At 39.7% G+C, this 16,399-nt stretch overlaps 1 protein-coding gene across 3 annotated transcripts in view; it reads right to left on the bottom strand.

Annotated features, from left to right (window-relative positions):
• Positions 1 to 3,931: 3,931 nt before the first annotated feature.
• SCAI (suppressor of cancer cell invasion) overlaps positions 3,932 to 16,399 on the bottom strand; it is a 31,758-nt gene continuing 19,290 nt past the window's right edge. For 2 of the 3 annotated variants that reach the window (XM_072352435.1, XM_072352433.1), the window contains 9 exons: positions 16,220 to 16,321; positions 15,524 to 15,625; positions 15,087 to 15,165; positions 12,916 to 13,015; positions 12,346 to 12,427; positions 8,247 to 8,319; positions 6,943 to 7,116; positions 6,659 to 6,759; positions 3,932 to 5,597 (listed from right to left, as the gene is read on the bottom strand). In XM_072352435.1, the coding sequence (XP_072208536.1) occupies positions 5,448 to 5,597; positions 6,659 to 6,759; positions 6,943 to 7,116; positions 8,247 to 8,319; positions 12,346 to 12,427; positions 12,916 to 13,015; positions 15,087 to 15,165; positions 15,524 to 15,625; positions 16,220 to 16,321 (963 nt within the window). In that variant the 3' untranslated portion in view covers positions 3,932 to 5,447. The remainder of the gene's footprint in view (positions 5,598 to 6,658; positions 6,760 to 6,942; positions 7,117 to 8,246; positions 8,320 to 12,345; positions 12,428 to 12,915; positions 13,016 to 15,086; positions 15,166 to 15,523; positions 15,626 to 16,219; positions 16,322 to 16,399) is intronic. The other variant, XM_072352434.1, reaches the window with a different exon arrangement.

The following is a 16,399-nucleotide window of genomic DNA, read 5'->3' as shown; positions in this document are numbered from 1 at the left end:
GCGCGGGCGGAAGCGCCGACGGTCGGTACGCATGCGCAACGTACCCGGCCCCGCCCCCACCCCCATCGCCCGCCCCGGGCCGCGCTCCCGCGCGCAGTGTAAGAGGCGGCACACCGGGTGATGGCAGCAGCGGGCAGGCCGGTACGTTTATTGTCATTGCCCGTACAAAGCAGCGGTAACCGAGGTGTTCAGCGCGGAACCGAGCGAGACCGAGTGCCACTTCCATCTCAGCTTTCACTTCCCCCGACAGTTCCAGCGGTAACACAAACACATCGCTTTCCTCCCACAGACACCAACAACGCGGGTAGGCACGGAGCTCTCTGGCATTACATCGCTTTGGCAATTTACAGATCCTTTGTGAAAAGAAAAAAAAAAAAAAAAAAAAAAAAAAAGAAAAGAAAAGAAAAGAAAAAAGGCTATTTGCTCCAGAACCTTTATTCATATATCTCTATTTTAAGTAAAATATCTGTTTTTACCAAAATATGAGATGCAGCCACGTGGCTGTCAAATAACTTCGAGCTAATTCATTATAAAATTACTTTGGGTACCAAAAGGTCTGATATCTGAGGCACACACTGCAGTGCAGGCCCAGCCCTGCTCCACTGCATGGCTGCACTGCGCCGGGCACTGCAGCTCCTGCTCTGGCCTTGCAGGCAGAACCAGCCCTAACAAAACCCTGACGGGGAAGCGATGACCAACACATGCCAAAGGAGACCTGCAGTGCCAGCAGGCCGATAGTAAGAACAAGCCTTCATCCTCCAACAAACAGCTGCAAAGCAGGAGGCTCCAGGGCACCTCTGGGCCGGGGAACAGCAGCTGCAGTGTGAAAGGAGGAGCTTCAAGAGCAAAACATCTCTGCATGCATCTCTGCGTGCACCAGTGTACCAACAGGATGCAGAGATGCTCTTTGATATTCCGAATGATCCAATTTGAAAATCTCAAACTAAATCTCTTTTGTTTTGGCAGAGGAATGGAGTAAAAAAAAAAAACAAAAACAAAACAAACAAAAACCCAGAAGAATAAAGAAAATTGATGTATTCCTCCTGTTCTAGTTGCAGACATCTGAATCTTCAAAGCACGTGCAATAGATTTGGTCATAGAAACAGAATTGCTCTAGAAGTCAAAGATACTAGAAAATGTCAGAGAGCCATCTCAGCAATATGTAACCTCCTTGCTTTGCAGACTTCTGCCCTCCACACCAACACCCCTCACACAAGCTGACAGTGCTGCTAGGCAAAGTCACCAAGGGATGTGAACGGCTTTCAGGCTGCAGAGCTCCTCAGCCACAGAACAGCAGCAGCCATCACAGATCAGCTGCTGGCACCAAAGCAGCCACTTGGTCTGGAAAGGGCAGGACTAACCAAGGGCTCTGCTACTGCCATCATTAGTGACCTGTAATACAAACACCTACTGAAGAATCTAACATAGATAAAGCTGTTACAAAAGAAGCCCCAAGACAAAACAAAACAAAACACAAAACAAAATGAAAAACAAGTTGTTCAGACGGATTCCAAGCTTTTTAGCTTATAGGAAAAAGCAAACATCAGGCACAGCATGGAGTTACAGTGTAAGGATGAAGGCAGAGCGGGGGGAGGCACTTCACAACAGCATGCCTGTGGGTGAGCAATGGAACGATAGATACTTTCATTCTTAGAGGAGCTGCCTGACCAGAACTACTCACTTCGTACCTTATGAAGATGATTATCTTAAGCCTAATTCCCCGTCTCCATCCATCTCCTGTGATCCTTAAAAGGCATCTCTGCACATCTCCCTATGGAATGACCTTGAGAGCTTTAATAAGTCTTACCTGACAGATACTGTTTGATAAACTACTCAAACAGTCCTGAAACTTCTCAAGAAAGCACTCCAGGGAGCAACTCCAGTTTGCAAAGCTCACAGAGCTAGTGCTCCATTTAGTTGTGCATGAAGAAAATGAGACATCACATCCCAGTAGTTAAAAAATAGCTGCAAAGATTCATTTCCCTCTCTTCCCTTCCCACTATTATTTTGACAAGTCAAAAAGGTGAAAAGAGAAGGCAGCAACACTAATCGTGGCTATGATGTTCTGAACAGGGCTAGGAATAGAGGTGCCTCCTCTGAAAGTAGGATTAATTCAAATGCATTACATGCAGAGGAAATAGGAAGCTAGGCAGAAGCAGTCCAATACACAGACATCCAGTACAGCTCACATGTTCCTCTCAAAGTACATAACATACAGAATTTACCCTTGCCTGGTGACGGCAAGTCTTCTCCATTAACATAAGCAAAGGGTTAGCAAGACAAGAGGGAAGGCATTAGGCCTGAGAAGAAAGGGATCTGTTCTCACTCAAAAATGGTTTGGTCTTCCCCTCACTTCCAGCGAGGACTGCTAAATACACAAACCAAAGTTTTCTTCAGTACATACAAGCATACACAGAGAAGGTACCTAGGACCATAGCACACAGCACACAGTAGCACAACTTTAGAATGACTCAGTAAGTTCAAACAAGACAAGCTTTTACTTGGAGAGAAAATACCATTTTTCATCTTGAAAGCAGTTGTTTTGGGTCAGAAGGGAGGGGGCTGGCTCAAAATCCAAGACTAGATACTTATCCATCTACAGCCAGAGCAGACAGAAGGTATCAGCCTTTTTCTTTGCAAGGTACACTTTTGCACTCTTACTAACAGAACAGAAGTGAAATCTTTATCTTTGAATGCCCCTGTCAGCAGCAATCCCTCTGAACCAAAGGTCAGAAGGTAAGAAGAGAACGAGGGTCCTCCAGGAGGAATTTTTGCCTTGGACAGTCATTGCTGCTAAGAAATTCAACTTCTGAACAAATTCTCAAAGCTTCGTATTCTCCTCTTATATTTTAGCATCTGCAACTCTTTTGTTTCATTTTTTAAAGACCTCTTCTTAGGGCTGCATAGTGGATGAGAATCCTCTAAGATCACAAGCAAAGATTCCCTGCTTCAGCCCAGCTAAAATGAAAACTGTGTCTGCCAAGGCTCTCCCATTCACTTCACAAGCAACTACCCACAGAAGTCCACCAGCTCACGCTAATGGAACCATCACTCCTATCCTTAGAACTAGCATACTGTCGTCCAGATACATGGAACCAAAATGAGAACAGCTTCATCAAAAGCAAACGCTAAAGTAAAACAAAAGCATTTGACTGGAAGGCAGTGAGCTTGGGAAATCCGCATCCTCCTCTCCTGTAAGCTGAATGCTGCCAAAGGAGGAACAGCAGGCAGGGTAACTGAAAATCCCTCTCTCTCACTTGCTGCTGCATCAAAAGGCTTTCTACTATATTTAGCTTCCACACAGAATCCCACATTTTAATAACTGGAGACCTTCTACCAGAAGGAAAGGCAGACCATCCGCTTCACAGTTCAGAATCTTTGAATCTAATCACTGTAGCACATACAGGAGTACTCATTCCCCCGGCTAACCAAGGCCTCCTGTCTCTGAAATCACGTCCGAGTTACTTCAAGGACCAACTGCAAGTCCCTGAAAACAGACTGTTACAACAGCAGAAGAGCCGTAACTTTTATGACAACCACAAATGATCTGGAATAGTTTGGGGAACACACCCAGAATGGCATATGTGTGTATATATAAATTTTGTATATAGACATTGTACTGTTTCATACTTTTTAATACATATACAAGTACCTATACATATATACATATTTACAATTTACACCAGCCAGTAGATGTATGCGTATTGTACATATACACACAAACGCCTAGAATACACATGCACACACAGACACACACTCTTTAAAATAAACTCCACATCCCATGTAACAAAGTCCTGCCATAGTCCAAAGAACAGCACCAAGTGATGGGGGGCCCAACACAACCCAACACAACCCAACACAACAGCTTCAAGACTGCTTAGAACAAACACTACTTTTTTTTGTTGTTTTTTTTTTTTTAACTTTTTTTTTTCACTTGAGAAATTAAAGAATGGGTGGCATCAGCTGCATCCCAGGTAGAGAAGACCTTCACAGCAACTTCCCACCATCACTCCAGCAATTCCTGATGTGCCATACCATGCTATTCACAGCTGAACGAAGGCTCATCAGCGCTTAACTGCTGCCCTCCCTCCACTATCCCAGCTGAGTAAATCATGCCTTGTATGACAACACTTGCAAATAGGTCTACTGCAATAACTATGCTAGTCACCAAATCTTGTATTTCTTTTCTCCAACAGAAATGGAGACATGGCTGAGGTTCAGCATAAAAGCACTGATCACACTCATCCTTCCACTGCCTTTCTAGTACATGGAACAGCAAACATAAACTCACTGAATTAAAATATTTTCATTTCCTTCCCCCTGCTTACTTTTCTGCAGAGGCCGTCGTACTCCTTAAGATCCCTAGGCTGAGGGAGACTACAGGGCTACCAAACACAACCACAACCTATTTTGTTTGTTTGTTTGTTCTACTGGCAGTATCCACTTTGTTTAATCCATGAGAGGAGCACTGGCATCTCTCTCTTGGGGTGAAGATCCAGCACAGTTTGGTCTGATAAATGGGGGATAAGAAGGGCTCAGATTCAGCACTTTACAGGGCATTCTTTCAACTCCACTCAGGGAATGGTAACGCTGTGGGAGCCACGCATTTCATCCACAAAAAGAAAGGAGGATAACACTGCCAGAAATTAAAGAATATCTGACTAGTGGCTCAAAATGAAGAATGCAATCTCCTAGAAAATAGTGGCAGCAACAAAAATGGCAAGACAATCCTTATTACAGTGAGAGAGGGGTGCTAGCTTTCTTAGTTTTTAATTCACCAATCTGCTAACCACACATCCCATCAGACAGAGGGGAAATCGTGTCCTTGGCCAGCAGTTCAGAGTTTATACATGACATTGCTGTGTCAAATCTGTAGGGAGCATTAACTTTCTTTACAACTTCATTTCAAACTCACTGTCTCCAAATGCAACTTAATCTTTGTCTACTTACTTGCCTAAGACTGAAAAAATATATTGGTTATGAAGGACTTTGTTTTATTGCTATTGTCTGTTTGCACTGTGTGGTTCCATCTCCATCATTTCAAATCCAGACTCTTTGGGGACAAAATATCATTTTTCTATTGATTTTTTCCCAATTTCTTAAAATTGTATAAAAATAAAGGATTTCCACAAATGTGGGCTAAAGGTAACCAATAATACTTCTATGCTTAGGATCAGCTGTTGGAAATGTGGTCGACAACCACAAGACCAGAGATAAACCTCTAGCAATTCTTTAACATTTAAAAGACATGAAAACTTCTTATAAAATTGACCCCCCCATACAGAATGGAACAGCTAACCTAACAGCTGTTTATTATTACTTTTTAAAATAATGGTCCTAAGTTTAAAAATAAAATCAAGTACTTCCTTTTATGATTTTCACATTAGAAAACCGCACCATTCAAAATCTGTGGCCAGGGAAAACCCTTTGCAGTAAGACAGTTTTTCTTAATAGTCGTCAAGAGTGTTTTCCAGGAAAACATTTCTAACATCCAGTATGGAAGCCAGCTCCAAAATGTGCTTTTGGAGGTGAGGGTTCTCCACCGTTTCATCTCTTGGCAGCTGAGGATAAGATTCTGGATAATTTCGTGTCTCCTGCTAGATGACAGTGAAAACAAAAAGAATCAGACATTCATTTAATTTTTACAACTTTTCAGAAGAACACTGCAAAAGGCCAATTTCACATAGGAGATAACCCAATCTGTTTAGCCTGCCAGAGAAAGGAAAGAGTCTATCAGAAATGACTCTACTTCCAGTTTTCTTTTTCCCTTAACTCAGAGTGGCACTACAGATGCCCATAAGATGGTTAAACCATATGTTCACAAAAGCTTTGTCAAATAAAATAATAATAATGATTAAAAAACAAAAACTTGACCTATACTAACAGGCCAGAGTCTATTTCTTGAAATTGTAGACATTTAAGCATCTCCACTGGGAGATTCATCTCATCCTAATACAAATGACACCAGGGACTAATCTATCCCCACTCACAGATGACCTGTTTTTCTCTGAAATCCAGGAAGCCTAGTAGCTAACTTTGGTTTGGAAAGCTACTAAGATATCTGTAGTTACATGAGATGAATATGGTACACTTCCTGTGTTTTGACTTTCTTTTTTTTCTTTTGTAATGCTTAAAAATAGAGTAGGCAGTTGATATGCCAACAGACAGGACTGTAGAGTGGTACAGATCCAGGTACAATATTAACCAGCAGGGAGGGAAAATACCACCTTCCTGCTTAGTTCACTCATTTAAACTTCAACTATCTTTCAAACTCCAATCCATGCTAGAATACATTCCAGCAATGAAGTTCCGCTCCCTCCTACTTCCCTCTTATATCTTGTTCTACACCTTTTCAGCTGTGTAGAAATAATAGTTTAGCACTATCAAAAGGAATTTTTTCTACCAGACAAAGCTGTTTAGAGTGAATCAGAATATCTGCTACTTATGTAGATGGATTAAGAATGAAGCAAGATAAAGGCTTCATGTCTTTGGAGAGGTACAAAGACACAAGTTCAATTCAAGCTAAAGCCATTAGCACATGAATATCAGCTTTCTTTCTCAGGTCACAACTGTATGTTTAGCCTTTAGACCCTCCCATCCTTCAGTTCTATATGCACTCAGCTGTTGTTCTCACAAAAGGACAGATATCTCTGCATACCCGGAAAATTTTGTGCATCCTCATAGTAGCTGAACAGAAGATAAATCTTGTTAGAAGCAAACGAAGAAATTCATCCCCAAAAAACTGAAGAAAGGACTGATCTATAAAAAAAAAAAAGGCAACAAACAGAATCAATTCAGAAAGGCTTTATTTTTAAAACCACAAATACTAGTGCCCCTTCTTCCCCCCCCCACCCTCATTATTTGTTACTCTGTTGAGCAAGAGAAAACAGCATCTTGTGAAGCAGCACACTAAGTCTCCACTGTAAATCTGTGGGCACGTACCTATGGAGCGGGAGTGGGTCAGCAGCTGCGCAATATCTCGATTGATTTTCCTAAGGTAATCCTGACACTTCTCCCACAATCCTCTGCGCATGCTTGATAATCCAGAGACAAATAGGAATGCCATTAAAGGATTGTTCAGAAAGAGTGTGAAGAGGCTACCCCGCTGAGACTGATCTAAAAATCAATAGACAAAGAGGTACATTTGGCACATGAAACCCAAAAGCTGTCCTTGCCAAAGAATGAAGCTGTTCACCCACTAAATTCTCTAGCAGCAGAGTTGGTGTTAGTTACATATAATTTTGTAACCTGTCTGTTCAAGGTAATGCACATGAGTGCAGTGCAGAGACCTCTTAACAGACCCTAACTGAGCCCCAGTCTCTGTACCGCACTCCAGTGCACACTGTACCACACCCTCATAACTACAGCAAGACATTCCTGACTGATCAGTGAACGTCACACAAGCATCTAGTGTTTGATAAAGAACCCAGATCTATTTTTCATAGTCTCTGTTTAAACTGAATTAACAATTACTTTCAACTTAAGTTTCAGCTAAATAGCAGGACTAGTTCTCAAACTAATGAAAATTGCTTACTTCTTGCATATTTGCTCATGATGCCTGCCTAACACTTCTCTACATGGCTTAAGTTAGATCTTCATACTTGTCATTACTTGAATAGTAAACTTAGTATGGCAAATTCCAGTAAGGAAATTTTGAATAGAATCATAGAATTGTAGAATGCTTAGAGTTGGAAGAAACCTCTGAAGGCCATCTAGTCCAACTTCCTGGCCGTGAACATGGACACCACAGCTCGATCAGGTTGCCCAGGGCCTTATCCAGCCTTATCTTTAAGGTCTCCAGGGATGAAGCATCCACCACATCACTGAGCAATCTGTTCCAGTCCCTTACCAACCCCACTGTAAAAGATCTTTTCCTTATATCTAACCTCTGTGAGCTTGAAACCAATATCCCTTGTTCTATCATCTCTGACCCTGCCAAAGAGTCTGTCCCTTTCTTTCCTGTAGAAGAATAGTTATTATTTTTTTCATAATCACAAAAACAGAAAACTGATGCTTCTTTGCCTGTTCCTGCTATGGACCCACCATCACATACAATGGAAATCCAAGTTTTCCTAAGGTTACCCTCCAAATCAGCTTCAGGTTTGGCATTTAAAAGCTGACACCTTAATGCATTCTGCTGACCTTTGGGTACTAATAATCTATCGCAAGTGCTAATAATAACAGCAATAACAAATAAAATAGTAAGAATCCCAGCACTGGGCTAGAAAATGCCATACTATACGTACCTTGTAATGCTTTTGGATATGCTGTTGGAGAAAGCAAGCACACCAATGGTTGTCCAAATAAATTTGTAAAATTCTGTAACAGACAAGAATTTTCAAGTATTGATTGTCACTCTGCTTCCTTTGGAACATTCAGCGGGCTAAAGGTACAAAGAATACTCATGACAGAGAACATGCTACTGTTACACAGTTAAGATTGGCTGTAAAACTGACAAACTGGCTCACAGCACAGAAGGGATAAAACCCATTACATTTTTAAAGCTGCTTAACCCTCTCATTTCACTGCCTCTGATAACAGACACTAGTTTTATGGAAATATGGTTTTCAGTAGTAGGCAAAACAGACAAATAAAAAAGAAGAATGTCCTGCAATAGAAATGAAAGCCAATAGCATTAAGGCCAAAACAGATCTACTGTTTCTCCTCAATACCAACAGAATTATCCCATTTAAGTGCTTTCTTTATGCTTTTCTTTCTAACAGAACTATGCCTGCTGAAACAGAAGAGCCTAACGGAGAAGTTTTAAAATCTGTTCACTTAAAAACAATTAGGTCACAACCTTAACATCTGCTATATTGAAGTCACATTGTAAAATACCCATTTAACAGACCTTCTACCAGCATTTTAAGGATTGCACGGGCATCCTGCTGCACACAAATTCCTCCAGAAACCTTAGAAGTCTTTGTCCTGTTTCACTACCATTTACCTGGCAATAATCATATTACATATCTAACAGGTATACTGATTGGTAATAATGATTACCACGAAAGAAACCCACAATGAACTTCCCCACATTACCTGTCAGCTATCTTGTCAGCAATAGCTTTCCTAAGACTGCAGGCTTGCAAAGTCAGAGAAAATGTAAACGATTATGTCTACATTCTCCCCTATGCGCCCAGTGCTTGAGCACAACACACATTTCTGCAGAGTATATTCTTAAAACTGGCAGATTCTGAACGTCAGGTGTAAATCACCAGAAGTATTTCCTTGTGCAAAATCATCAAAAGGCTCATTTTTTAATTCTTTCTGGTTTCTGCAGAGTTAACTTCATCCAAGTCTGCTAAATATAATAATCCAGTCCAAAGAAAATAAAATACTACCTATATCCGACAGAGTGTTCCCTAGTCCTAAAAATCCTTTTATTTCAGCAGGAGATTTATAATGCTACATATTAAGGTTCAGTCTCTAATGAAGAAACAAAAACTACTACAATGAAGACAGTACCTGCAGCCAGCTCAGTGATTAGTAGTAGTGAATGACAAATAAACATTTACAAATTCAGAAGGAGTCACTACAGGCATTGCCAGTTTGAATGAATAGGTGTTGGCAGGTCACACATTCTCAATTAACATGCGTGCTTAGTATTCATGAGCAGATTCACATGTTGAATTCAATCTTCTATCACTCAGTTAGAGGCCAATGCAGATTTTTCACATTCCCTCAGTGAAACAAATATTGCTAATAAACACTGCCTACAGCTATAAAGTAAAACCAAAGGTCAGTCATGCATCTCAAGAAGGGTGTTATCCCTTAACAGCATCTGTGAACATTTTGGATTCTAAACGTCCCAGGTTTTCAGGTCAATACAACTACAAAGGCCTACAATGGGAAAAACTACCCAGTCTACCCTAACATAGAACTCTTTGGAAGATGGCTGCTTCTACCAGCTGCTACATCTAAACTACAGATCCAGGAGAATGTGAGTCTCAAGATTGCAGGCACCTGTCTCAGCTCTCAACCAGACACAACAGCCAACCACAGCCCAAGCAAACACCAGGACTCACTCTCCACCACCTTAACTCCCAAATTCCACCGGTAAGAGCAGTGTGCACATACACAAAAAAGGAAAAAGAACAGGTAACAGCCATGGATTATGGAAGGACCACACAGTGCACCAGAAAGAACAGCCCTGCAATGTAGATGATGACAGCAGTTAAGGATAACATATGCTGACCGCAGAAGGAAATGTCCTGCCTTTCAGTGCATGGACAACTCCAAGAAAGATAAACCACATTTTTTGTTCAAAAAAAAATTTTTAACTTCAGTATTTAAGCTTCTCAACAGAAGCACAGCTTTTAAAAACACATTTCACATCTCATAAACACTTCTTCCCATAAAAGAACTACCTTGCAGCTCCAAAAGAGGTCATTTCACATGTAAGTTCTACTAAATTGAGGATTATGTCACATCACTGACAAAGGCCTTGTATTCTTACTGGCTGGAGCAATACTCTTTAAGACTCTGCATTTGACTGCAATCACACACAACCACAGCTACATGAAAATATTGATTTTAAAATATTCTTTCATCTCCATATACAGTGGTGACCTTCAAGAACACAGCCATCTATATTTCAGTTGAGGTTCAAACTAACTAAATAAATAACAGCTTTAAGTAGATGTGCTTGATTCGCAGTCATCTTCCACTTTCAGCTAAATACACAGGGAAGTAAGCTGTTCGAGTAAGTGCTGCTTGTCTGACAAAGTGGGCAGGATGTACCTTCAGCAAGAAAGGTAGTGAGGATGAGAGGGCATGCAGGAGATCAGAAGTGGGTTTTAGAAGAGGAAGCATCAACAGTCGCTGTTACTGCCGGTGTTGCCAGCAGTGACATTTAAATGTCAGGATAGCTGCTGTTCTATCAGAAAAGATCAGAGCAAGTGTGTAGAAAAAAAAAGTCAGTACACTGACTTCAACTTTTCACAGAACCCCTTTGTCTGTGCCAGTGCTGGAGTCTACAAAGCACCCTGTAACACACCTAGGAGGTATCTGCAGGACAGCACTGTTAGTATATTCTGGTTACATGAAACCAAGCTTGTAAACACACACAGAACAACAGATGGGAATTTACAAGGGCCAGGAAATACTGAGATTAAGAATTCTGTCACTGCCCTTCAGTTGAAAAGAAAACAAAAACAACTACATAGGAATCAATGTCAAGAAAGAGCTGAGAAATGGATGTCTACCAAATTCTCTTCTCAGAAAAACAAGTAAAGCACTCTAATTACATTTCTCTCCCTTTAAATGGAGAAGAGATTTAATAAAAAGCAGATTTGTGCTGCAAGCTAGTGTGGTGAAGTTAAACACAGTAGTGGTTAAAAAGCACTCTGAAACGCACTACAATACTACAAACAACACTCTACAGAGAGGCCAGATCATTTTTAAGACTGTTAGGTAAGAATTACGTGGCTCAATACAGAACAACTCTGAAACACCTAATCACTAATTTAGCAACTCATTAGCCAACACAAGCTTTTAAAACAAATGATGCCAACTGTGGATACCGAACAAAGAACAAGTTCATCTGGCCACTAGACGTCTCTACTCCTCCTCAGAAACGCAGCTCTGAATGTTCACTTTTTTCACTGCAAATAATGGAGCTATAAAAAGCAAGACATAAGGAAGTGGCACTTTCCCCAGATACAGCACATTTATAATATCTAATTCATGAGTGAAATAAGCGTCATAATGCTCTCCAGATGCAACAGTCAACTCAGATTGCAAATGCCTGCTTTTTTATTACCCAAACTGCAGATTCCCAAATATGATTTGTTATGGAGTAATTCTATTTTAAGTTGATAGCACCCTAGAAGGAGACTCATTGCCCAAGTATACATCACTCTATAGTAACACTGGATGCTAATTTGAGTCTTGTTATTTCCTTGGTTGAGATACTTTACAGACACAGACACCCCATGTTTTAATAGATCGGTCTCAATGCTTTGATTTGTTTCTGGTGGTTAAAGGCAACAGAGTGCTGGATGACTGGAAAAATAAAAGCAGATTAGTTAGTGCCCTCCCCCATGCACACACACACCAAGATTTGTCTTTGGTATATAACAAAAATAAACCTCCCACCAGAGATCTTGGAAATCTTGAACTTTTATTCCCTCCGGGAGGATTTAATACTTTCCAATGAGCGGCTGTTCATGTGCTTCTCCTTCGTGTTCCTATTCATAGGATCAGATCCTGACTAGCATGCACAACCTCAAAAGAAAAGAAAGACTGAATACAAAGTGTTTAAAAAAATATCCTGTTAAAAGTGTAAGCTAACTAGGGGTTGACACTGTATCCTATCATGTAAACAGCTGTCTTAAAAAACCTTACCTTGTAGGCCACACTGTTCGAAGAATCCACAATGATAAAAAGTGGCTTTCTTGTGAAAGGGTAGAGATCCCCAGGGTGAAGGCTGAAAAGAGAAAGATGCTTCACAGAGCACTAGAATTGCTACGAAGCAGTGACTGGGCACAGGTTTCTCAGACATGTAGCTCATGTCCACATGAAAAGTCAGCAGATCTCTCTTGTCTCAGTCTTCAGATTCACCCTGAGAAAGTAACTACAAAACTAATCGGATATTCTCCGTCCTATGGATTACTGGACTTGCTGTTAGTTCTTTCCTAACAAGAGACACAGAGATGTTTGTCTTATTGAAAACTAATCATCCATTAACTTGAAACTTTCCAGTAATAAAGAATTTACCTTAAGTCACAGTAATACTTCCTATGTTTAAATCATCATTTAGAAACGCACAGCCATTTACAATTGCTGAAGTTCAAGCCAATCTATATTTATGATGTCCTGCAAGGAATGGTTTGAATTCAAGAGGCTCCAATGCATTTTTTTTTTATTAAAGACAATTTCTTCTGAGTTTGCAGTTGTCACACTCATGAAACTTACCAGTGCATCTCCTTGTAAGATTGGTTTCGCTTGTGGATAGCATCTCCATTTATAACATCTCGGTTACTGTTTGTCAGAACACCACCAAAATCATACGGACCTACAGATGGCAAAAAGAGATTTGAAATTAACAGCGGTAACTAAGCTCTGTTATAAACTTACTGAATATAGGAAAAGGAGGAAGCAACCAAAAATCCCAGGAAACAAAGTGAACCTGAAGTACTATCATTCTAAGGAGAAAATGAAGGAATGTAGAGACTTTCCTGGCTACATACTCAATGTAACTCACATGTAGTAGTTTAGTCATCTATCAAAATAGAAGAAAAATGCAACATAACGTTTTTTTAATTTATTCATTCACTATTTATCCACAAATGTAACAAAACAAAAAATCCAATACCTTTGATAAATGCCTATATAAACTAGCACATTCTATAACCAGAATCTCACTAAAAACTAATGCTGAATCAATCAAAACCCTTTTAGCCTCTCAGAATTGATATAATATCTGCCATAAGGGCACTGCAAAATGGAGAAGAAAAAGTTCAGAGAAAAAATATGCTTTCAGTACTCTTAGAAAGGACAAAACATTTTAAACAGGTTTCCAATCTGCAGCAAAGATTTATTTTTAATACTTCAAATACAGAATTCATAGTTTTTAATGCACATAGCCTGGACATGTGCTCCTAATTAACCTAAAGGTTCTGCTAAGTTTGTACAACTGAGCTATCTGCCTCTTTGTTTAAGAGCACAACTGAGAAAAAAGGCTGAAAAATATCAATTCCTACAAATAAATAAATAAATAATCAATGTGCTTGGGATACCAAGAAATATTTCTGCTATTCATATGAGTATGAAGCATCACAAAATTTAGTTGAAGGCAGTTTCAGGGTCTCCTGATACTGTTAAACATTTGCAGAGTTGGTCAACACTTATTTGATCACCAACTGCAAACTTTTCAGGACTGGCTACACAGGACACTTTTCCATTTCAAAGGAAGCTTTGGGGACAAAAATTAGGAACAGAACAATTTAGCACTGTCAGAAATGTGACCTGTCAAACACAAATCGCTTACAGGTGACTGACAGTGCAACCTGCAGCTGCTCCATCTTTTAATAAGGTAGAACTTTTGAGTCCATGCAGACTGCATCACCTTATTAAAAGAATGCAGTTGTAATGAGATTCATTTCTTAAGAATTGGAATCTGACTATGCAGCTCTTCAGAAAACAGAGCCCCAGTGGCTCAATGGTAAGGTGCTAAGCTGAAATAATACATGCAGTGAAGTGAACATAACACAAGCTGAATAGAACAGTTCAGCTACAACCCACCAACAAGTCATAGCAAAAAGTAAAATGTTAAAAGTATTAAAAAAAAAAATAAAAAATCACTGCCACAATCAAAATCTGACAGGGATTTTTTTGTTTGTTTTGTTGTTTTTTTTTTTAACCTTTAACATTTTCAGAGCTCTACAGATCATGCATGGGAATGGACAAGGCATGCATCTTATAAAGGAATGCAAGTCTCAATCAGATGAGGTGTGTGCAGTATTAAGGATGTTAAAAACTTTTTTTTTTCCTTAAATTAGAAAAATCATCAGTGGATCTTTTGACTGTGTTTGCTTCAGCCATCCAGTTTTCAGCTTTTACATCGCAGCTGCATCCAAATATTCTGCTAAATTTCAAAGAACAGGAGGATGAAGTGAGGGGAATAGTAAAAAAATCATGAGAAAGGCTTGAATTGTCACATTAACAAGTACACAAATAGAACAGTCCGTGCAGACACTTCAGCCCTTTTAGCACCCATCTCCTGACTGTACATTCTCATAGTACTAAGATTTGAAAGAATCACAAAGTGCCAGTTAGCTATTTTATAAAGTTTGCACGGATGCATCAATTGAGCCATGTAGTCTTCAAAATTGGTAAAGCTTTTAATACTTCAGACGCATAAAAAAATGGCTATGTCCTTTAAAAAGGTCCCAGGTTAATGCACACTAATTAAAACACAGAATTATCTACTGCTTGTAGAAAGAAAAGACTTCTCTGAGTAAACAGTAGAATAAAATCAACTTGTCTTTTAAAAGGAGCTTTGTGACATCTTTCTTGATCACATGTCCTGGAACACAAAGAGAATTCAAGCCCTGTTCATGACAGGGAGCATTCCTTTATTGTACCTTCACTATCCGAACGACCTGATGGGAACACGCCCGTGGCAGACAAGTAAATCAGCAGCACACTGTTTGCAGGCAGCTCCTGAAATTCAAATAGAGAGAAGAGTGGCAAGGGAAGAAATGCATAATACTCTATATGAATAAAAACGTTACCATTAAAGAGTGTGCCACTCCTACTTCCAGCTTTCATTCATTCTATTCTTCTTAGGTGTATATACCACTCCCCGCTATGTACACCCCTTTAAACAGGTGAGCATATAGACATAAATGTAAACTGATGATGTATCAACACTGTTGTGTTTATTTATTTCCGTGCAGACCTTTAGGCTGGCCTTAGAATTTCATCCCGTCTAAGGACGGTCCACATGACAAAGCAGATGCTTTTAAATTCTGCAAAAGGCTGAGCATGTGGGCAACTAAAATTAACCAATTTTACAAACCTTAAACGATGCTGCTAAAAATGTGTACAGCTGGCTGAAAGTTGGTTTATAAAGTAGGTATTTATGAGGATTTTCCCGCCTGGCTGGTTTCTCTGTTGACTCCTATTGAAAAACAAATAAAAATTTATAAAGACAGCTTTGTATTTACAAAGCAGCTTCATTACTCTCACAATCCACAATAACAGTGGAAAAAAACATTCCCCGTCTCAATTAAATAAATTAAAATCTAACCATTTCTTTTGACCTACAGATAAAGGTTTGTTGGTTTTTTGTTTGACTTGTTTAACTTTCATATGAATTAGCAAGATGATGAACTTATGTGGCTACACGACTGCTAGACTGAAAGCAAAGCAATGGGTGAACATACATGGACAAGGATGGACACTCAGAAGCACCCAGGCTACACGACTGTAAACCATTTGTGAAATGATGCCCAACTGTTAATTTCTAATAATTTACCCGCTATCAAAATTTTTCCCCCAAGAAAACAAAAACAAAGGAAACATTACTTGGGTCAAACTCCACAGATTTGAGCTACACTTCTTCAACTTCAGTTAAGAGCTACATCAGCCTTCCTAACTGGCTCTGCACAGTGACAGTACAGAAAGATTAACACAGTTCTCTTTTCTTCTTCCCCTCCCCCTCTCCCAAGTCCTTAAGATCAGTTGCCAAGTTTGTCACTGAAACAAAACTCACCTGCATTCCAGGTTTGTTCATCTGCGAAGCTAAATTCATTGGTTCCCTTTCAAGTGCTTGTAGCATTCGGAACATATCAATTGTCAATTCACTGAACTTCACCTGCGAGAAGAGTAAAATGGTTTACTCTGTCAGATACAAATTAAACAGATACAAATTAAACATAAAACAGGAAAAATT

Source organism: Excalfactoria chinensis, chromosome 18, assembly GCF_039878825.1.
Source record: "Excalfactoria chinensis isolate bCotChi1 chromosome 18, bCotChi1.hap2, whole genome shotgun sequence".
Taxonomy (NCBI): Eukaryota; Metazoa; Chordata; class Aves; order Galliformes; family Phasianidae; genus Excalfactoria; species Excalfactoria chinensis.
This window is presented reverse-complemented; position numbering and strand designations above follow the sequence as displayed.